The following is a 22,158-nucleotide window of genomic DNA, read 5'->3' on the forward strand; positions in this document are numbered from 1 at the left end:
TTTTTCAATTTTTATAAAACAGTCCTGGTCTCGGCTGGCAGAGAGAACACAGATCCTCTGGAAGTCATCCCATAAGGCCTATTATTGATTTTTTTTTCTCCTGCCCTACCCCCACCTACTGCCCTGTTTGTTTTAGTTACGAAATGCTTTGGGCACCTTGGATTTAACTGAAAAGTAACCTTGAAACACCGAAGCCCTCAAGTCAGAGGCAAATCGCTGTCTCCTGGGTATTGGCTGCAGCTAAGCGGGGCTCTCTGGGCCGATTGAGGTGGGTAGCCAGAAAAAGGCCTGAGGTAGCTGACGACCAGGGCGGCCAGACCACGCGAGTCCTGCGCGCCTCCTGAGGCCGCCCCGGGACTTAACTGTAACGGGGAGGGGCCTCCGGAGCAGCGGCCAGAGAGTTAAAGGTGTGTACACAGTTTTTCTAAATAGGACAGCGCTTTGCAAATTGGCTGTCACCTGCTTGTTGTTTTGACAGGGAATGTGCACCGAAAGGGAGGAAACCCGAGATAAATAAATCTGGCTTGCCTCGGCGTTGCGGGGCACCAAGGCGGTACGCGCCTTCGGATTGACGAACCCGGTGCTCGGGGCGATGAGGAGGGGCGGGGCGGGAGCAGGGGACCTGAGTTTCTCCAAGGGTGGCCTGATCTCAGGTCTCTGGGTCCACGGAAGACTCCCCGTGGACGCAAAGGAAGGGACTCCACCAGGGCGCCAGCGCGCCTGCTTGCAGGTCCGGGTCTTGGGAGTGCAGGGGACAGCGGGAGATGGGCTAGCTCGGAGCGCCCAACGGCAGGTGCGGAGCGGTAGCCCTGGCTTCCTCTCACCTAAGTGTGAGCTGATTATTCAAATGGGCTGCCCGGGGTCTGGGGATTGGAGGCCCGCGCCAGCGCACCGCTCTATATCACCAGCCGCTCACGTCACTGCGGCACTTGTCCGCTGCGCGGTCCACACCTCCTCCTCCTCCTCCCCCCCTCCTCTCTCTCTCCCCCCGCCCGCCCCCGCGCCGCTAGCTTCCCGCCGCCTCCCGGCAGCTCGACACTGCCAGCCTCAGCCTGCACCGGCAGCCCCGGGAGCGCGGCGACCGAGTGCACGCCCGACGGCGAGTTTCGGGTTCCGGCCTCCAGGGTTCTTCGGCCCCCTCCTCCGCCAGCCACCTTCCCGCCCACTCCCAGCTACCTCCGGCGGCAGGCCGCGGGAGAGAGAGGAAGTGGAGCCCAGAGAGAGGGAGAGAGGGGGAGCGCGCGAGAGAGGGCGGGAGGGAGGGGACGGTGCCATAGCTGACTTTTTTTTTTACGCGGGTGGGGGGGGGGGCTGATTGCTGGTCGTTTGTTGTGGCTGTTAAATTTTAAACCGCCATGCACTCGGCTTCCAGTATGCTGGGAGCCGTGAAGATGGAAGGGCACGAGCCATCCGACTGGAGCAGCTACTACGCGGAGCCCGAGGTAAGCTCTTGCTTTCGCCAGGGAGAAGTGGGGTGACAGCTATCTCCGCGTCCCCAACCTCCGCACGCTCCCTTCACCGGTACCCGCCCCCCCACCGCTAGCTTTCCTGGACAGCCGCCTTTTCCGCCCTCCTTCTACTCAAATGGGTCTCTTTTTTATACGACACACTGTTAGCCTTGAGATAATATTAACTTTGTGATCAAATATTGACTTGCGGCGCCTCCAAATCCTCTTCGTGGCCGAGCCACGCACTATCCTAACAGAGTTATGTTTGGCAGCGCGCGGCTGGGGAGGGGTGGGAGGTCGGCTGCCGAGGGGGTGGGGAGGTGGAGAAGAGAAGGTGGGTAGGAGTTGGGGACAGAAGTGCAGGCAAAGAATCAAAGATGAGTGGACAAAGAGAAAAAAGTTTGTCGCTGCGAAGCCGGGACACACTCCTAGCCAAGTTGGCGGTCCCTTCCTTATTCTTCCACGCAATGCCTCCAGCTGCTCCTGGACTCTGTGCAGGCACTGCACTTCACTCCTCTGTGACTAAGGAGTGGCGTCCCGGTACGAAGCCCCAGAATAGGGGACACTGCGATGATTTCCATTTGAGATTGCCCCACTGACGTTCCAAAGGTGGCTTTTGGTGAACAGAGGTAGCAACGGAGATTTCCGGCCTCGGTGCTGACTCAGTGTGCTGCCCAGCTGGTTTGAGGAGCCCATTGGGAGAGGAAAATACATTTGGGGCGCTTGACTTCTTGGTAGTCCAGGACACTGAAGTTCTAGAATCTGGGCGAGGCTAAGCCTCAGGGCCAGAATGGCAGCCCGCTGGCCCTAGGGCGATCACCTTTCCCGCTTTCTGGGTCTCAGAGGACTTAGTGTTGGCGCACTGGGACACAGGAAAAGAAAGATCCCAGAGGCCTGCACGAAGACGGGGGTGGGGGTACTGGGTCCAACTGATGGGTGGGAGGATCGGGCGAGCTCAGCCGAGGTGCTAACCTGTCTCCTCCCCGGACTCTGTCCGCAGGGCTACTCTTCCGTGAGCAACATGAACGCTGGCCTGGGGATGAATGGTATGAACACATACATGAGCATGTCGGCGGCTGCCATGGGCAGCGGTTCCGGCAACATGAGCGCGAGCTCCATGAACATGTCATCCTATGTGGGCGCTGGAATGAGCCCGTCGCTGGCTGGCATGTCCCCGGGCGCAGGCGCCATGGCGGGCATGAGCAGCTCAGCCGGGGCGGCCGGCGTGGCGGGCATGGGACCTCACCTGAGTCCGAGTCTGAGCCCGCTCGGGGGACAGGCGGCCGGGGCCATGGGTGGCCTTGCTCCCTATGCCAACATGAACTCGATGAGCCCCATGTACGGGCAGGCGGGCCTGAGCCGCGCTCGGGACCCCAAGACGTACCGACGCAGCTACACACACGCCAAGCCTCCCTACTCGTATATCTCGCTCATCACTATGGCCATCCAGCAGAGCCCCAACAAGATGCTGACGCTGAGCGAGATCTATCAGTGGATCATGGACCTCTTCCCTTTCTACCGGCAGAACCAGCAGCGCTGGCAGAACTCCATCCGTCACTCTCTGTCCTTCAACGACTGCTTTCTCAAGGTGCCCCGCTCGCCAGACAAGCCTGGCAAGGGCTCCTTCTGGACCCTGCACCCTGACTCGGGCAACATGTTCGAGAACGGTTGCTACCTGCGCCGCCAGAAGCGCTTCAAGTGTGAGAAGCAACTGGCTCTGAAGGAAGCCGCAGGTGCGGGCAGTGGCGGAGGCAAGAAGACCGCTCCTGGTTCCCAGGCCTCTCAGGCTCAGCTCGGGGAGGCTGCGGGTTCTGCCTCTGAGACTCCGGCGGGCACCGAGTCCCCTCATTCTAGCGCCTCTCCGTGTCAGGAGCACAAGCGAGGTGGCCTGAGCGAGCTGAAGGGAACACCTGCCTCTGCGCTGAGTCCCCCGGAGCCGGCGCCCTCGCCTGGGCAGCAGCAGCAGGCTGCAGCCCACCTGCTGGGCCCACCTCACCACCCTGGCCTGCCACCAGAGGCCCACCTGAAGCCCGAGCACCATTACGCCTTCAACCACCCCTTCTCTATCAACAACCTCATGTCCTCCGAGCAGCAACACCACCACAGCCACCACCACCATCAGCCCCACAAAATGGACCTCAAGGCCTACGAACAGGTCATGCACTACCCTGGGGGCTATGGCTCCCCCATGCCAGGAAGCTTGGCCATGGGCCCAGTCACGAACAAAGCGGGCCTGGATGCTTCGCCCCTAGCCGCAGACACTTCCTACTACCAGGGAGTGTACTCCAGGCCTATTATGAACTCCTCCTAAGAAGAGGGCTTTCAGGCCCTGCTAGCTCTGGCCACTGGGGAGAAGGACAAGGGAAATGAGAGGCTGAGTGGAGACTTTGGGAGAGCTTTGAGGAAATAGTAGCCACCACACTTCAGGCCCCAAGGGAACAGTCTCAGCTAACTGTCTGTGTCTCTAAATAGATGGGCCACAGTGACCTGTCATTCTAAATAGGGAAGGGAATGGAAATACATATGTATACATATAAACTTGTTTTAAAGGAGCCTTTGGTTTCCACTGTGTAGACTCCTGCTTCTCAAGGCACCTGCAGACTTTGATTTTTGTTGTTATTCTCTATTGCTGTTGTTGCAGAGAAGTCTGACTTAAAACAAACAAAAAAAACTTTTGTGAGTGACTTGGTGTAAAACCATGTAGTTTTAACAGAAAACCAGAGGGTTGTACTGATGTTTAAAAGAGAAAAAAAAATCAATGTAAGAGTCTGGTGTAAATGACCAGGAGAAAGGAAGAAAATGCATCCCATTCTGGACATGGTGAAATCCAGGTCTCGGGTCTGGTTTAATTTATGGTTTCTGCGTGCTTTATTTATGGCTTATAAATGTGTGTTTTGGCTAGAGCGGCCATTCCACAAATCTATATTAAAGTGTTATTGCCGATTTTACCCCTTGGGTCCTTTCTTCTCTCTCTCTCTCTCCTCTCCTCCCCCCCCCTCTTAAATGAATTTATTGGTTATTGCAAGGAGATGGGAGGCAGGTTCTTTGGGGGGGGGGTGGGAGGCAGGGGCATCAGTATTGCTGCCTACCCAACATTTTATTTATTTATCATAGTTGGCTGAATTTTCCTGTAAGAGCCACTGCTGAGTCCTCCCCATGTTTGTCTACGTAGCCACACCTCCATCTTTTCTCCTTAAATGCTTTTCAGAGTGTATGGGAGACAATCCCTAAATAATGCAGCAACTACATGGGCAAACACAACAAATTGGTCATGGTCAAAAATTTAAAAAATTTTGAGGCTAATATTACTAAACATGACAGAACACATAAATCCTCGATGGACCATCCCAGAATCTTTATTCATATCGCTATTTTTATTAAGGTACAGAGATTGGAAACAAGGTCTTCTTAAATGGCTCTGACTGGCCTGGATCTCATTATAAAGACCTGGTTTTGGTCCTGTCTCTGCCTCCCCAGTGCTAAGATTACAGACCTGTTGTGGTTCTTAACCCAGCTGAAGTTCAGTAGTTTTAGTTTTAAAGTCAGAAGCAAAAGCACTCTCTGAGTGCACATACGTTAATTTTCCACCCGTTACTGGGAGATGCGCTGATGTTGAGGCCCCTTGGGTTCTAGGGCTGGTTATGCTACAAGAAAGGCAGAAGTTTACATGTTGGTTGCTTTATTCTTTAATCTCAGGCCTCTTTTCTAGTCTGTGAGCCTAGACTGGATTTACATATTTTTAGTGCACAGCTCTTCCCAGCTACCTCTGGCATACCCCACACCTTCCTGTGGCACCGAGACTCCCTGGCTCCAGGTTGTGCCTACGGCAGCTTGTCTCATTCTCACAGGTGTTATCCAGGTCTTGGGAAGCCTAGGGATGATGAGCCACCTAATCAGGGGAAACATTTTAAATATTGTTCTGGAATTGGTTTTAACTAAGGGTAACCTCCAACTCTTCTACTAAGAAGTTATACTGAGGGATGGGGTGGTAATGAAGTGTGCCCTGAGCAGCTTAGCAAATGACACTCCAAAAGTGGTGAACTCCCAGTGTCTCAAGAATGGTGTCTCCCTTCTACCAGCTGTGGCAGAGCTGTCTGTTAGCCCAAGAAGCTCAGATGGGCAGACCAGGCTTGTGGCCCAGGGACCAAATGGGTATTTTGTGAGCCTCCAGGGAAATACAACGGCCCAAAATAAAATCTCACCAGTCCATTCCACCTCCCTCCAGAGTCTCCCAATTGACAGGTCTCTAGTGGAATTTAGTTTTGCAAAAGAAGCCTCCTCACACTGACTTGCATCTCCTTCCCTTTAAGCTGTGCCTCCTACCTCCTGACTTTGGGGCCATTCCCATGGAAAGAAAAAAAAAGTTACGTTGGTTAAAAACCCAAGCAGGCATCAGAGGTGTTTCTAATACAGGGCTGCTGCTGCTGCTTAGCCCCGACATCTTGCTATGCCTAATCATTTCCAACCTGGACTGTTCCACAAGAACCTCAGCCTGACCGCCTCTCTGAGCGCTTTCCGGTCACCTCGCTCGTCTCCATCCCTCCTCCGCAGGGCTGGCCTTCCCTTGCTCTTGTGACTGTGTGTGTGTGTGTGTGTGTGTGTGTGTGTGTGTCTGTGTGTGTGTGTCTGTGTGTGTGCTTCTTCCCCTACCCCACCCCCACCCCCAAAATCCCATTTTAACAAGCCACATTGTTCCTCAGAACACAAGGAAGAGAAATTGAAGGAGGAGGGATTCGCAGGCCGCGGCCAGCAATCAGGCCTTCTCTTTGCTGGGCCAGGACACACACGTCGCGAGCCCAGCCTGAAATGTGTTTCATTATCACATAAAAGGCTCCCGTGGCGAAGGAGCGGAGAGGCAGGGCTGGGGGCTGAGTGGGGGACAATGGAGATTGAAAGCGCTGCCCTAACCTGCTATGTTTCTTATCTCACGCCCATTGTTCGAGGGTCGTTTTAAACTACTTAGTGCGCCCCCCTCCACTGATCCCTGCAGATAAGATATAGTTCTGTGCGAATACATAAAAAGGTTGTCGGGGAGCTGCACCCTCCGAGGCTTTTTGGCCCTTCTAGTGTCTTCCTCACAGTCCACGTCAGTTCCCCCCCCCAACCCCCCAGTTCCAAGTTTAGAAGCTCAGGGATTCCTTCCCCCACCCCAACTCGATGCATTGCAGGGTGCAGCGACTCTCCCCCTTCTCTTTTTCTTCCTGTTGCCCGCCGCCTTCCTCGCGCTGGGGTTTAAGCAACCGTGATCTGTGAATAAACAAAGTCAGTAAACAACCGAAAAAAACATTCTAGATCCGAATTCCAGGAGGGTAAACTTTTCATGCCACGTCACTCTTCAGCAAATTTGCACAGATATTATATTGCCTCCCCCTCCTTTATTATTCTTTTTTTTCCAGGATCCCATTGTACTTAACTGAATTTTATAACGCTGATCGATATCTTGGTAAAATATTCATTTTTAAACTAGCGGGCAGTGAAATCTTTGCTTTGTGTGCTAAAGTCAACAGTCGCTCGGTTTGAGCTCAAATAAATGCAGGGATGCCTCGGCTGGGAGCAGTCCGCCGCCTCCCTCCGAGCGCAGGACGCTCCGACGCCCGCCTGCCCGCAGGCCACCGCAGGTAGGAAGCGCACCCACTCGGGGGCCACGCCCGGGCTCCCCGAACAGAGTCCGCCCCCCACTCGGGTCCACACGCCTCCCCTCCCCCAGCCTTGAGCGAGCGTGTGTGCCTGCGAGGACTGGGAGGTGCACCCAGCTCTGGAAGGCCCAGGAGGTTGGGAAACAGTGTTTTTTTTTGCAGGGGAGTGGGAGATTCGAGACTACACCGCCACTTAGAAGAACGAGGAGTCTAGAAGTTTAAAACTCCCCACAGTTTCGAGTTTGGTTCTCGGGGCGATGAGAAACCGGGATTGGTCCCTGCAGCCACTTCGGCTGGAGATTCGAACAGAGAGTGGCTAGTTTCATAAAAGCTGGGGTGTGCGCGGGGTGGAGGAGCATGAGGGCGTCCTTGGCCTCACAATCTAGGGTTGGGGACCGCCGATTTGTGCGTGAAGCTGAGGGGATATGGAGGAGGAGGAGCGGAGGCCACAAGAGTGCAGGGAGCTTACAGCTCTGAGTGTGTTCAATGCTGTTTCCCAGATCCGGGCAGACCAGAGCTGCTCCAAATTCAGGGAAAGGGAAAGCGCCTTTCCTAAAAGCAGAGTCACTTTAGTTCGCAAGAAGCCGCGTTGGCTTTTACGCCGCAGAGAACCACTGGGGTCAGGAGCTGGGCCCTGGAGAGAAAGTCAAAGCGTGCCGCGGGGTCGTCTATCATCCCAGTCCCATTACAACCCAGTCGCGCCGCCTTGTTTCAGGAGCGTGATCCGGAGTGTTGCACTTGCGCGTGTAGGGGTCGTAGAACAGTACTTTGGAAGAGAGACTACATTCAAGCGCTTCTTTCCGCTCCCTGCAGCAAGGTGCCAACCTCGCCTCACTAACTTTCAGTGTAGCCTGCTGAAAATACAGTACCCTAAACTTCTGAGGACAGAGATCAGAAAAGATCTCTTTGGGGACAGGGATGTGGCTCATCGATAGGCGATTTGACTTGTGAGAGTAAAGCCCCGGGAATCGCTGCTCACCAGTGAGGTGGATGTGGGGGTGTGGGGTGGGGAGAAAAAGAAAGACTGTCTTTACTGCTCTCTACCTGTCCCGCCAATTCTTTCTTAAACCCGCGTTCTCCGTGGGTCTTTGCCTTAAATGCCCGGCATTGGAAGAAGCCCATTCCCAGTTGGGTTTTCCCTGTCTCTCTAACTGGAATCCATTCCAGGCTGCACTGCTATCTCCAGGTGTGAACCCAGTATACAGAAATAGTCCAACCGGCCCTCTGGATTAATGCTATGAGGGCATCTTAGAAAGTGGGGCCTAGGCACACCCTTTAGTGCTGCCCTGGTATCCCAGGCTGCTGGCCCACGTTCCGGACACTGGAAGCCAACTCGGACGCCTTCGCAGCTCTCTAAGCTGGGGCTCTGCCTAGTGTGGCTGACGCCTTCCCAGAACAAGATGGAAAGCCTGCAGGACACAAGGCGAGGCTAATCGTTTTTAAATAATTAATGCCTCCCCATTCCGCTGGTAATGCAAGGCCTCGAATCCGTCAATTACTTGTCATTAGACGAGTGTCGCCCCACGGCCTTTCCTCGAGCCTTTGATGGCGCCGGGTCACCTAGCCCAGCCCACTCTATGGCGGAATTAAAAGGTGCCCGGCCTTTGAGAGCTGGTGCGGACTAGCCATGGCCCCTCAACTCAGTGAAGAGTTTTGAAAGAAAGACCCTCGGTGAAGAGATGTAATCTTTCAAATGGCCAATTTAAACGCCAGATCTTTATCGCCCTTCTCCTCCCGGCTTTATACAGAGAAGGCAATCCGTTGTGCTTTGGGGGGCTTTTAATGTGGAAGTGGGGAGCGAGGGTAGAGCGAGAGATAAGGTTTAATAGGACATAGGGCGGAAGGTGTTTACCACTGGACATACCTGGAGATACCTTGAAGCCACTGTCTGTTTTTCTTTCCCTAAGTATGTAAGCCTGAGGTGGGAGGGGGTGGTGGCTCCCTCTCTGGAGGAGCAAGGTCTACATCAGGCCTGAAGATCACAAAACCAGGGACCCCCTGGCTGATCCCGTTCTCCCCCTGCAAAATAATGGTATGTAACAAAGGGAGTGCTAAGGATGTCCCCTATTCCTCCAGCTATTGTGGACCCAGAGGTGCTCTGCAGCCAGACTGGCTAAGGTTCACACATAGGCCTCAAGTCCTGCTTCACAGGACAGACATCACCACCCCTCAAAATAAAAACCCACCCTAGGAGGCCCACCCAGTCTGTGGTGGTAAAGGAACAAAGATTCGCACCTGAGGTGTCTGTTGAGACTGAGATGACCTGGCTCTGGCTGCAGCACCATAGCAACCAAGGCCAGTCAGGAGTGCTCTAGTGAAATGGAAATTTAAAAAAAAAAAAAAGAAAAAGAAAAAGAAAACAAAACAAAACAAAAAAAAAAAACAACGGGAAAGGCCACCAAAAGTTTGCAACTTGATTTGATTTCTTCTGGCCACTGCCTTGCTGGGTCTAGTAGGTGTTTTGTTTTGTTTTTTGCAGTTGTTTTGTTTATGACAGTAAGCAAAGATGGCAAAGTCTCAGGACCTGTTCTATCCACCCTCTTTGAGCAAAAAGCTGTATCTACCCTTCCTAGACTAAGAAGGCGTCTTATCTCTGCAGTGGCCTTAGACTAGACTCCAAATAATGTTTTCTTTTTTGTTTTTATCTTTCTTTTTTCTTCCATCCTTCTTTTCTTCCTTCTTTCTTCTTCTTTTTTAAACATCATCTCACCCCAGGACAGGTTTTCCTCCATGGGGTGTGGGAAGGACAAAGGATGGGGGAAAATATCAGATGTTGAAGGAGAAAGGTGGAGAACCCTTTTTGTCTGGCCCACCCGGGAGCTTCTGCCTGCTTTAGAGGACTTCATTTCCACTTGCTCATGCCCTGACTTCCCAAACAGAAATAGCAGCTTAGGAATAACAACAACAACAACAACAACAACAGAAATGCCATCTCTAGATAGGCACCTCCATATCAGAGCAGAGAAAAATAATAAGGAATTGACATGTCCCTGACAGAGATCCATAGGGCTCTAGCTTCTAGAGGGCCTAGGCTCTTTTCCACAAAACTCCCATACTCTAAGTCACTTCAGGGGTTGCCTCGGAAGCCTAAATCCTGAGGCATCTTCCCTATTCTGTTCACAGCCTTCCTGCCCACTCTCTTATCCCCTTTCTTTTCTTCTTTAAAACAATCATGTGTGTCTCTCTAGCTCCCTCCTCTCATTGTATTTGTTGATGACCTAACACGCTCACACCAAAAGCCACACACAGAAAACCAACAACGTGGGATGGGAGGAAAGACCAATTATGACGGAGTCTAACAAGCAGGGAACACCCAAGTAGAAGCTGGCTGTCTCCTGGGAGACTGATGGAGGCTTATTTTACAAGCTGTAATTCCGTCCTGGTCCCTATCTCCAGACTGGAAGTGATGCCTCCACTCCCCTCCCCATCGCCCCTGTGCCCTTGGGGCCTAGTCCAGATCTTCTTGCAAATTCTTCAAGGAGAACCTCTCTGGACAGGTGAAGAAAGCAGAGGTGTTTTTCAAGCTTGTCTTTAGAGTGGCATATTTAATTTTAACTCAGTGTAACTTCCTCTCAACGCCAAGATATCATTGTGACATACATGACCTGGATTCACGTTAAAAATCTACCCCCCCCCCCCGTGTGTGTGAGTGTGTGTTTGCATGTGCATGAGTGCATGCACAAGGGTTTCATTTCACTGTTAGATAAGGCATCAGATAGCTAGGAGTGCTAAAAGAAACAACAAATTAAGTTAATTTATGCCTGGATTTAAATCTGTTTTGCTAATTACCAAATGCCCCTGGCAAGGTTAGGTAAGGACTTCAGCAACAATGTATTCTTGACTTAACACATTTTTAGCCCAAAGGAAAATGTCAGCAACACAAACCTGTAAAGGAGAAGTCCAGGTTTAATTCATTCACCAGCACTTCACAGCCTAACTAGAATTTTGGAATGAGCCTTGTGTTGCTTTTAAGTTCAACTTGCAATTAGTGATTCTGCACATCTATGCTTAAATGGTTCAGAACCATATTATTTCCCCATATATAAATTGTTTTTTTCACAGTTTCATTTATTTGAAAACAATAAGAAAGCTTCAAGAATACACAGAGATGTTTGGGGGCTGTTATATCAGGAGCTATCTAGACCAAAATAGAATTGTCTGTATGACTGTGAACTTGTTAGCTTCTTAGAAATATGATCTACACTTACAAATCAGACAGAACTATAAAATGAGTTTCCTTGTCCATTGCTTGCTGTGTAAAGGAAAGCATCGATTTCCTAATTTGAAATCATGAATGTTAAATGTGTAGTCCTTAAAAATATAGAATACAATTTTGGAATATTTGGAGGGAAAGGCTAGGAAGAAACAGAGGCATGAGGAGGGTGGGTGGAGAATTGGAGAGAACAGAGGACTAGAGAGCATTTTCTATGAAGGAATGAGGGTGAAGTGTCAGCCAGGGCAGGCCCTGGGCCATACAGAGTTTTGTATGGGGATAAGAAGCATCTTTAACAAAGAAACCAAAATGTCGGGATAGAGGGTATAGCCAAGCAATAAGAGTGGTTGCCTAACATGAGACTCTGGGTTCCACCTCCAGCGTGGGGCAGAGAGAGGAAATAGAGTGCTTCATCTTTTAAAAAACATACAGTTCTGCTCAAGCTGTTTATATTACATTTTAAAGCTTATTTTAAAGTAAGACTGACTTTACCAAGTGCTCTCCATTTCTCCTGCTGTTCCGCTCTACATCACTGAGCAAGCCACACACTAAAAAAAATATACAGTTTCCTCTCTATGTCTTGGTGGCTGAGAAATTTTACTTTCCTCTGGGACCGTGAAGCCTGTTCTTTGGCATGAGTCCCTCCCCTTTGTCCTGTCACCGTGCTGTTTCTTACTGTCCCTGCTCAAACCATGACACCCCCATCTTGCTTTATCTCTCTATTCAGTCCACCCTGTGGCTCTATTCAGCCACACATCCTGAGATGTGTTGTCATCTCCCAGATGGAAGTCAGAATCCATGAGTAAGGAACAATCCTGGGGGTTAGAGCTCAGCAACTTCCCCAGCACCGGCCTCTTGGCTCTCTGACTAGGCAGGTGATTTGCATTTCGCCTCAGTAATCTTTCCACTTCCCAAAAGCTTCAGACGATCACAATGCTTGGAGAACCCACAGCTCCAAAGCAGGAGAGAGCCAGTTTTACCAGAAAACCAGCGTCTCCAAGGAGAACAAGTTGTCTGAAGTATTAGGGGATAGTTGGAAGGAATGAGGGGAAATCAATCTTGGGGACTATGGGACAGGACAGCAAAGATGCCACCACTTGTCCTAGTAGAGATTAGGGTAGGAGTGTCCCAGGTTACACTTATTTGTATTAAAAAAAAAAAAAAGAATTGTTAAGAGATTGTGGTCCTTTAAAGCCAACCAGGACTGGGTTGTTTTCTTTGCACCTAAACTCTGGGACAGCTGGCTAAGGCAGAAAGGGAGGTGACAGCAGGAGAATCGACAGCTAGATAGATGGTTCTTGAATTGTGATTAGAAAGACAAAATGCCAGAGAAAAGGAAAATGTCAGGGGCAGAGACCACTGGCAGGCATGAGGACTTAAAACAGTCCACACTGGCAAATTATTTCAGAAGTGCGGCTTCTCTGCCGGCTTATTCTCTGCCAGGAGATTTTGACAGTAGGGGCCAGGATTGTTCAAAGCCACTCTTGCTTCTGACCTCCCTCTGACCTGCACCTGGTGGCATGATGACACAGGTGACAACAGAGGCATATTTTATGCATCACCCACATTGGGTCTTTAGTATGCTCCTGTCTAGCTGACAGAGAAGCAAGATCCCTGCCCCCTCAGCATTTGTCTTTCTCTGGACTTACATACAAATGCAGATCTAGTAAACACCTGCTTCCCAGCCCAATTCCAGCCTGGTGGCAGTGGCCTACATCTACAAGGAGGGAAGACCCCCTTGGTCCAGCCATGTGGGGGTCTGTTGTCAGCAAGGAGCCAGCAGGTAGCATGCCACTGGACAGCATGTGAGTATACCTCATGGTGAAGATTTAGAACCTGCTTGCACCAGACCTGAGAACACGGGGTGGAACTGGTTGGTGTTCTCACTCCTCCAGACAGGGAACTCTCCCCCCACCTCTTTTTTTCTCCTGCCATGTCTGGGATTTTCTTCAGTCTTCCTCCCTTCCATTGTGGCATTTCAGAAAACCCTTACATGACAGTCATGTAAGTCATGGATAGCCATGGATAGCTTTTGGAGATGAAAAGAGTTCTACAATCAACTATATTTCTCACTCTAAATGGGCTATCTTATGTCTTAGATTAAGATGGGAATGTAAGATCCATACATATGAAACCTTCTGAAGACAGTGAGAATAGAGAAGATGCCATTTGTGGACTGATTATGGGGTGGATGAGTGGGGGAAGGGTACCTAATCTATACTTTGTTCTCTTAGGTTTTAATTAACACCCCTCTCTTACTAGCAGAATTTGACAATTAAAGACCAATCTCTCTTGATTTCTTTGCTTTAAAAGGACATTTTGATTCACCCAGGCAGGCAGTTAAATCCCTCTCAAGCCTCTCCCTTCCCAGAGCTCTGAACAAACTGAGGCTTATCTTCCCTAGCATCCAGCAAGATCTCTGGCAGGGACCTGTATTCGGGTATTCACCTGTAGTTATCAGAATACAGACCGATTTAGGGAGATCAACCCTGGACCCTAAGCCATTCCCTCACTGATAGTAGAAAACACTGTTTAGATTTTGTCATGGCTGGGTATACAACTCACAGTAACTACAGAATTTCTCTCTGGAAGACATTGGGTCTCATCCCCCTCCCCTCTGCTGTTCCACCTCCCAATCTCTTTCCTTTTTTTCTCTCTCCTGTCCCTCCTTTCTCTCCTCTTCCTTCCTTCTCTTCTTCTCTCCCCCCCTCCTCTCCCTTCCTTCTTACTCTCTCTTCCCTTACCTCTTGAAGAGACAGCTAGATCGCACTCCCTTTACTTTATATCACACTTGGTTAACCCTCTCCTTCTAGTAGCCTATCTGAGGAGTAGTAAACTCTCATCTTAAGACTCACACCACTCAAGTTTCACAAGACCCTCAGTCCTAAAGGAAAATGCCCCTTTGAACCTTCTATTCTGCAACCTTTGTAAGTTCTTACCTGGCTAAAATCCTCGCTGGGGCTTTCTAGGTTCCTCTCCATCCCCTCCTCCCATCCTAGGCCAAACAGAGTATTCAGGATTAGCTTTGATGACCTTGGGGAGTGTGGCACATCTACAGTCCTCACTGCATTTGAACAGGCCAACCTTGGGTCTTCCAATCAGATTATTTGGGGAGTGGGGAAGATTAAAAAAAATGGCATCATCACTCGTCACTCTCGGAGCATTGCATTGTAATGCTTAGCAAGATTCCATGTACTCCTAAGTTAGGAATGGAAAAGAGAACGATGTTTGATGCTCAATATTGCCAACCATCAGCAAGCATATGAATAGACACTGTTGTCATGGGGCCCGTTCCTTCCTGCTCTACCTTCGGCTTGCCAGAAGGGATTGTGCTGGTGAGGCGTACACACTGCCATCTGTTTGTGTAAAGTAGATGTAATTGCCAGCCAACCAGAGCAATATAAAAATTTAGTACAAGCCCTAAAGGATTATAACTTAAAATTCAATAATTATGCTTCAAGAAAACTAAGTGTGTGAGCTTCCCTCATCTATGCACAGTTAGCCTGGAAAGAGTGGTGGGTTTATTTTTTTTATGTTTATTTTTGTTAAATTCAGTAGCTTTCTCTTTCAAGGTTCACAAAATAAAATGGAATTCTTTTCATATTTATCTAGCCTCCATCCACAGGATAAAAGATATTTTTCAAATTAGATCCCCTCAACTTTATTCATGAGTTGGTATAATCACCTAGCCAGCAAAAGCACCTTCAAGTCTCATCAGTTTTAAATCTGTTCTTCCCAGGATGATAAAATCCTAGTTTTAAAAAAAATTTATATAAAAAAATAAGTTAACCTTGCCCATGAAATAACTAACTAAAAATAAAAGTAAAATAACATTTTCAACTTATAGATTCCTAGAATTTAAACTATAAGCAGTTTAACAGCGTGTGTGTGTGTGTGTGTGTGTGTGTATACACACATATGAATGAGGAGGAGGTTTAGGGTGTAGCTTAGTTGGGAGAGTGCTTGTCTAGCATAGGGAAGGCCCTGGGTTCAATCCCCAGGACTGTAATAAAGTAAAAGCAACATACTATGTTTAGAAAAAATAGAAGAGTAGTAGTCTTTTTTTTTTTTTAATTTAAAGTGGCCCTGCAGAAACCAAAATATCGAATTTCTTTGCTTTTTTTTTTTTTAAGTATGGTTGGTTTTCAACGAAGTTACAAAAACTTACTTGGAATTTTAACATTTTCTATCGATATCTGAATGTTCGATGGTTCTCAACTCTTTATTTTCCTGGTGTCTGGAGTGCAGTATATCCTGAGCAAAACAGAAAAAAATGGCTTGGCTGCCTTCACACTGGTGTTTGGTGTCACTGTCACAGCCAATTGTCACTCTTCTCAGTGTCACTGGCAGCACTAGTTACTCTTGATATGAATAAAACTAATTCTGCTGCTTCATTTTATATCTTTCTCTCGATTGCATGTTTGACCAAACAGGTCAATGGTGGTAAGCAAACCATTCTTGCAAAGGCTTTTTAGAACTATTTCTTAATACTAGTCTTTCTAGAGCTAGAAAACTACAGTAAGACATTGCTGGAGAGAACATATTTATTTGTTACTTTTAGATTGTTTAGAAAAGTTCGATACATCATTGAAATGTTTCTTGACAAAACCACAAATGTTATCAATCGGAAGGGGATTCGTTTTCTTTTCCACCTGCCTTCTCGTTGGCATTGTTAGGCGGCTTTCCCGAACCTTTCCTGTGCTAGCCCCCACCCCCAAGCCCAGGCAAGGCCATGCTACGCTTTGCAAAATAATTTATGGGAAATTTGCTGATATTTTAAAACTCATGCAGTAAACTCCCATGACAGTGAAACAAGCGGCAGAAGTTCTGTTTGATGCAAGTGGCAACCTCCCCCCAAACTATTAGTGTTTACATGTGTATTCAGCCATGAAATTGAATATTATCAGAGTTGAAAAATGCAAATCAAATTAAAAGCAGAGAAAATTGCCTTTGGAATTATAGTACCCAGGAGTTCCAGAGTGTTTGCTTAAATAGAAGCACTATTAAAAAAACAAAACAAAACAACCAAAACGGACAATGTTTAAATTACCCTCTCACTGTTGTCTCCCACTTCCGTGGACTTATTCTTTAGTTCCGGGAAATAACGTTCACGCTGAGATACAAACCGTTCACCATTACAACAAATCACACTTTGTTTTCCCAGAACATCTCTTTTCTTAAATATCAAATTGCCCTTGTTTAGCCACGCGTCCGCGTCCCTAAAATCAGGTTTCCTTCAGCATCCCCGATTCGCACTTAGAGCTTAGCTAAGCTGAGTTGAGCAGCGGCTGCAGTCACCCACTGGTGGGTGACCGGCGGGTTCTAGGCGCATGGCAGACACAGGGGACCCGGGCTTTACAAGCCGCGCAAGCTCGAACGGTTCGAAGCACTGCCGCGAGCCAGGACTTGGAAACTGTGGGCTGGCGAGCGGAGGCGCCGGTGCGGCCCCAGTCGTTTCCACCTCGCGGACCGGACTGCTCGGCAGAGCTGAGCCAAAGCGTCCGAGAGTCAGTGGGCCCTGGTGTAACGCTTCTCCCCCTCTGCTCTCATAGGTCGCAGTGAGACACTGCAGGGCCAACCGAAAAGAGAAAAGCCCGCCAAATATTTGGGGGGGGGGTAGTGGGGGGTAAATAGAAGAGCTAGAGAAGCAAGAACAGCAGGTGAGAGAGATGACCTTTGGCCCCGTGATCCAAGTTCTAGAATGTGGGGAATCCCACCCTTACAGTCTGATAAGCAACCGGGAGGACCTACTCCACTGCCCCCCATAGTGGCACAACATTGTACTTCTCTCCCACCCCTCCCCCACGTCTTTGGGTCTCTGGGAAAACCAAGCTTGGATCATTCTGATTCAGATGCCAAGGTCAGCAGAATTCAGAGACAGCCTTGGGCCAAGTGTGAGCCAGACCAAGGTAGCCATGTCCACTTGGGTTCTAGCAGAGGGTTCTGAGGACCCTCACATTGGCCAGGCTGCGCTACTGTGGGGTAAGGAAAACTTTTTTGTTGTTTTGTCACCTCTGAGGATCTTCATTTCGCCTTTTCGACACTTGTCCATACAGTCTGGGCCCAAGCAGCCTTGGCTCTAGACAAGGGTCTCAAATGGCAATCTGACTTTTTCTTCTCTGGAGAGGAAGGCAGTTTGGTGGCCTGTGCGTCATTTTCCCCTTTCCCCTATCCTTTCCTACCTATCCCAGACCTGGTGGTTTGTAGGGGCAACAGCCCCACCCCCATTACAGGATGATAATTCCTGTCCTGCTGTGGGCAGCAGTGGAAGAGCCAGGTTTTACTTGAAACCTGCCAGTCTATTTCTTTTTCAGAAACCCCACTGGTGCAGAACAGTACCACTGTACCCAGAAGACAGCAGCCCTGAGGCTCCTGGCAGACCCTGTAAGTTCCAGTTGGGGAGATTCCGGAACCCTTTTCCAGAGAGAGTTTCGCAGATCGCTGATCGCGTGTGTGTTGTTCTCAAAGGCAGGCAAAGGAAACAGCAGCCAATTAAAATGAAATATTTTCAGTTCCCTCCTATGTTGTCAGTGATTTGCCCCCGGGGATCCACAATTTTCCCAAGCCTGTTAACCAGTGACAATGAATGAGTGCCTCCTGTAATTTAATTTTCCTGTCACACTAAATAGAGCTACATTGTAAACTTCAGATCTACTCTTACTGATAGCGTTGACTTGTTTTGTCATTTGCACCATAAAGACCCCCAAAAGGGACACTGTATTGTGATCGACACTCTTGAATTATTCAAGAACTTAATGACATTTTCCATTTTAAAATGGGAACTAATTGCCATTGATGCAAAGCATGTGACCTTCTTGGGGTGCCCAGTATGAGAATGTTACCATCTGTACACCAACACAGAACCACAGCACAGCAAAAATAGGGGGAAATGTATAAACATGATAGACCCAGAAATAAGCACCAAACTTGCCCTTATTTAATCCCACCCAATATATAGTCAGAATATATAGTTCTAAAAACTCTCTTGACCTAAAATCTATGTCAAATGTGTCATCAATCAGGTCTGCTTTGGGAGAGCAGAGGTGACTTTTTAGGTAGGATAGACAGCTGCAATTTTGAAATCAAGTATCCTTCTTAAACTCGAAATTACTCCGTGTGGTGTCAAGCATAATATTGAGTGGCCTGCCGTCACCCTTTGCTGGCTTTTCTTCATTTATTTACTTATTTAGCGGAGAGGAAAAGGAACTCAAACTATGAAGACACTTCACCTCAGGATTTGCTGTTTGAATCTATCTTGAGTCCACTGCAAAGCCAAGGTTGCAATTCTTCATCAGCACGACCTTCTCATTAAATTATTGAATACATGTTTATTTCTTCTTTGAAGTAGAGAAGACAGAAGCATGTCTCCGTTTGTGTTTTTGCCTTTTTCTTAGTTCCCAGGAAAGCAGGGGGTATAAGTGGGCTTCTGCCAATGTACTAAGACTTCATAAATACACATACCATCTATACAGAGGTCCTTGTGTTCCTGATCTGATTTATAACCACTAGGAACAACTTGAAAAATATAGATGGTGCTAATAAGTTCCAGAGCAAAAACACTTGCCTGTGCTAGGTTCCAGATAGTTCTTTGAACTTTTAAGTGATGCTTGAGATGCATGGAAATTTTTGCTGAGAACCAGGATTCCCTTCAAATCAACAACCTCAAAAGCACCCAGCTTATCAGAGAGCTAAAATATCTTTTTTTAGGGCTGTGAATCTATCCTTCTATCTTGCAGAATTTCTGGGAAGAGGAATGAGGTACTTGTAAACATGCAGGTAGATTTTCCAGGAATATCACAGTGTAGCTCCATAGCTGATAGAACTGCTGCTCAGGAAGCTTGGGGTCAGCTGTGAAAGAAAAACTGGCTCGCCAGCTGGGGAAGGATGTTAAGTGCTTTAAACAAGAGGATGACTATAAAATTGTCACTACCTGAGCTATATAATGGAGCAACTGTTTTCAAAACCTGTTCTCTCCTCGGTGGCACATGCTTTGTGTTCATTAATATGAGAGAAGAAATGCATTAAGGATATATAGGTTCTGGGTGTTGCTTTATTCACTTTTAAGTGCTGAGGCTGCAAACCGGGGTTAGTATAACTAACATGTGTTCTGCTACCCAACCATACTCCCAGTCCAGAATACATAGCTGTTACTGTTAAGTAATAGACATTCAGAGACTGTGATGAAAACAGCACCTTATGGATCACACGTTAAACATCATTTTAGAGATTTTTTTCATATACTTCTATGGTTATTTTTTTTCTGGAATAGCTTGAAGAATGTAAGACTAGAATAAATTATCAAGTATCTCATGTCTGAGCTCTCTTGCATTCTATAGTGATATTATCCAGGAATTTTTCTTTACAGCAATAGTGTGCTAACAATAAAAATTAATTTACTTTTCAATTCGTTGGATGCAGGGCCACTTGAAAGGCATTTAAGTACTGTGGAAAGTCCTAGGAATCTTCAGGATACAGCCTCTCTCCTTTGGCTCCATATCTAAAACGGACCCTGTCTTGGATGAGTATTAGTGATGACATTTCCAAGAGCTGGGTGCAGGGAGTTAGTTCATCCTTATTGAGATGAATGGATGGTTTTAGAGGACTGTGTAGGAACTTCTGATAGAGGACCATGCTTAACTGTGTTTCACCTAATCTCTACTTTGTGCCTTGCAATAAAAACCATCTTTGGAAAGTATTCCTATTTGACTTTTATGAAAGAGCAAACTAAATGCTTCTGCCACATGACACAGAGAACCATCCAATTCTGCATCTATGAAATGGACCACTCAGCTTATCATGAAGGGACTCTTCTGGGGCTTTGCTGTTGAGGCAACCACTCTTGCTTATTGTTGGAAAGTAGAGTGAGCATGCTCCTCCTCCTCTTCCTTCTCCTCTTCCTCCTCCTTGTCCTCCTCCTCTTCCTCCTCCTCTTCTTCCTCCTCCTCTCCCTCCTCTTCCTCTTCTTCTTCTTCTTCCTCCTCCTCCTCCTTCTCCTCCTTTTACTTCCATGCACACACGGGAAAAATGAGTAAAGCCATTATTCTGGAAAAAATAATTTCAGATAAACCTAGGCAGACACACAATCAGAGCATTTTTCAGATTTTAAAGGGGGTTCAAGAATCATACCATATAAACAGCTGACTGTCTTGTCTTTGTCACTTTAACCAAGAGTTACATGTATGCTTTTAGCCCAGCTTCTTAAGTTCTACCTTCTGTACTTGTTCCTTTAAGTATCAGAACTACTAATAGATGGTTTTTAAAATCTAGAGCTAGCAAAATCAAGAGCAACTTTCTACCCTGTCATATTTAATTGACTGTCTGCACTTAGGCATACTTATTTACTGGACTTCTGAGTATCTATATTTCCTCCTCTGGGAAATAGCATCAAGATAGCTTAGCTGTGACATGGTTACAAACAATACTTTTAAATAAATCTCAGTTTTTCCTGTTTTGTAAATATTTGCTTTATAAGCATGGATTGTGTTGCAACTCTGGCTCAGGATTCTGATTAGACATGGAGCATTATTTCAGGAAAAGATAGTTATCATATTACTTAGCAACGAAAGCTTCTATCTTGAGCAGATTGAACTGTGGAAATGAGAATACCCTGTCCATTCTAGTAGATTATTTTCCTTCACGGAATTAAGGGGAATACAGAACCCCTACATGATTTTCTGTATACTAGGTAGAACTCATGTATTTGTTGTTGTTTTTGTTTGTTTGTTTGGTTTGGTTTGCTTTGCTTGTTCTCTTTGGTGACATTTTAAGTCGCTAATTAAAGCATTAATAAAATATACCTGAATACCTTAGGGTAGAAGGGATCATTTCTGTAGTAAAAATATGCAAAGCCTCAAACATGCCATTAGGAGGTATCTTCTCTTTCCCCCTTTTTATACAGTTCCAACATGGTCACTTTTATTTTTCCTTCCTTCCTTCCTTCTGTCCTTTTCTCCTCCTCCTCCTCTTCCTCTTCCTCGTCCTCTTCTTCTTCCTTCTCCTCCTCCTCCTCCTCCTCCTCCTCCTCCTCCTCCTCCTTCTCCTCCTCCTCCTCCTCCTTTTTCAGTTTTTCTAGACAGCATTTCTCTGTTTATCCCTGGCTGTCCTGGAACTCACTTTGTAGACCAGACTAGCTTTGAATGCAAAGATCCACCTGCCTTTGCCTCCCAAGTGCTTTTCTTACTACATATTCAGAGGAGGGAGAGGAAGGATCTCACTTTATAGCTTGGTCTAGTCTTGTGATCCTCCTGCTTCATTCATCCTGCAAGAGAATGCTGGAATTATAGCTGTGTTCTATCGAACAGGCCCCTTTTAGGTGCCCTCTTGTTTTCTCTAGATCTGCTTATTCACAACTTCTGGACCAAAAAGATGAACCAGAGGAAGGAGATTGGCAGCTCTGTTTGCCTAAGAGCACCATGTGACTGAGGAAGCACACAAGCTTCTCCCCATGCTGAACTTTGACCCTCACAAAAATGTCCCCAAAGGCCACAGCACTACAGTCAGATGATCCTGCATACTTTCTTCACCGTTAGGTACATCTAAACAGAAAAATGAGACAAAACAAGGCTGGCTTGTAGAGAGGTAGTGGTTGGCCTGCCTCAGGTGGATGCTGTGTTGTGTGCAAACGTAGATAACTGGAGGGTTAGGGACAAGCTCACAAGCAGAACATCAGCCGTGAGAACTGTCAACGGAAAGATCTTAAAATAAAAAGTATTGATTTGCTCTCCCTGCAGAACTGAAGTTATTCAAGTTATTCAGTCTCTCTCTCTCTCTCTCTCTCTCTCTCTCTGTGTGTGTGTGTGTGTGTGTCTCTCTCTTCTCTCTCTCTCTCTCTCTCTCTCTCTCTCTCTCTCTCTCTCTCTCT

The 22,158-nt window shown here is 47.6% G+C and overlaps 1 protein-coding gene across 7 annotated transcripts; it reads left to right on the top strand.

Annotated features, from left to right (window-relative positions):
* Positions 1-219: 219 nt before the first annotated feature.
* Positions 220-4,396, top strand: Foxa2 (forkhead box A2). 7 transcript variants are annotated; one of them, XM_028754661.1, is made up of 3 exons: positions 220-407; positions 1,373-1,442; positions 2,449-4,396. In XM_028754661.1, the coding sequence occupies exons 2-3, from the start codon at positions 1,374-1,376 to the stop codon at positions 3,757-3,759; spliced, it is 1,380 nt and encodes a 459-aa protein (XP_028610494.1). In that variant the 5' UTR covers positions 220-407; position 1,373; the 3' UTR covers positions 3,760-4,396. The 7 variants fall into 7 exon arrangements, with proteins under 7 accessions (XP_028610494.1, XP_028610527.1, XP_028610511.1 ...); XM_028754694.1 differs by having other exon boundaries at positions 252-268; XM_028754678.1 differs by lacking the exon at positions 220-407 and adding an exon at positions 486-553.
* The last annotated feature ends 17,762 nt before the right edge of the window (positions 4,397-22,158 follow it).

This window comes from Grammomys surdaster, unplaced genomic scaffold (assembly GCF_004785775.1).
Source record: "Grammomys surdaster isolate TR1022 unplaced genomic scaffold, NIH_TR_1.0 129, whole genome shotgun sequence".
NCBI lineage: Eukaryota > Metazoa > Chordata > Mammalia > Rodentia > Muridae > Grammomys > Grammomys surdaster.

Excerpts from the sequence above, each read along its gene's own strand:
- Foxa2 (XM_028754654.1), top strand. The coding sequence starts at position 1,356 with ATGCACTCGGCTTCCAGTATGCTGGGAGCCGTGAAGATGGAAGGGCAC. Across the intron at positions 1,443-2,448 it reads GCTACTACGCGGAGCCCGAG|GGCTACTCTTCCGTGAGCAA; the intron begins GTAAGCTCTTGC and ends CTCTGTCCGCAG.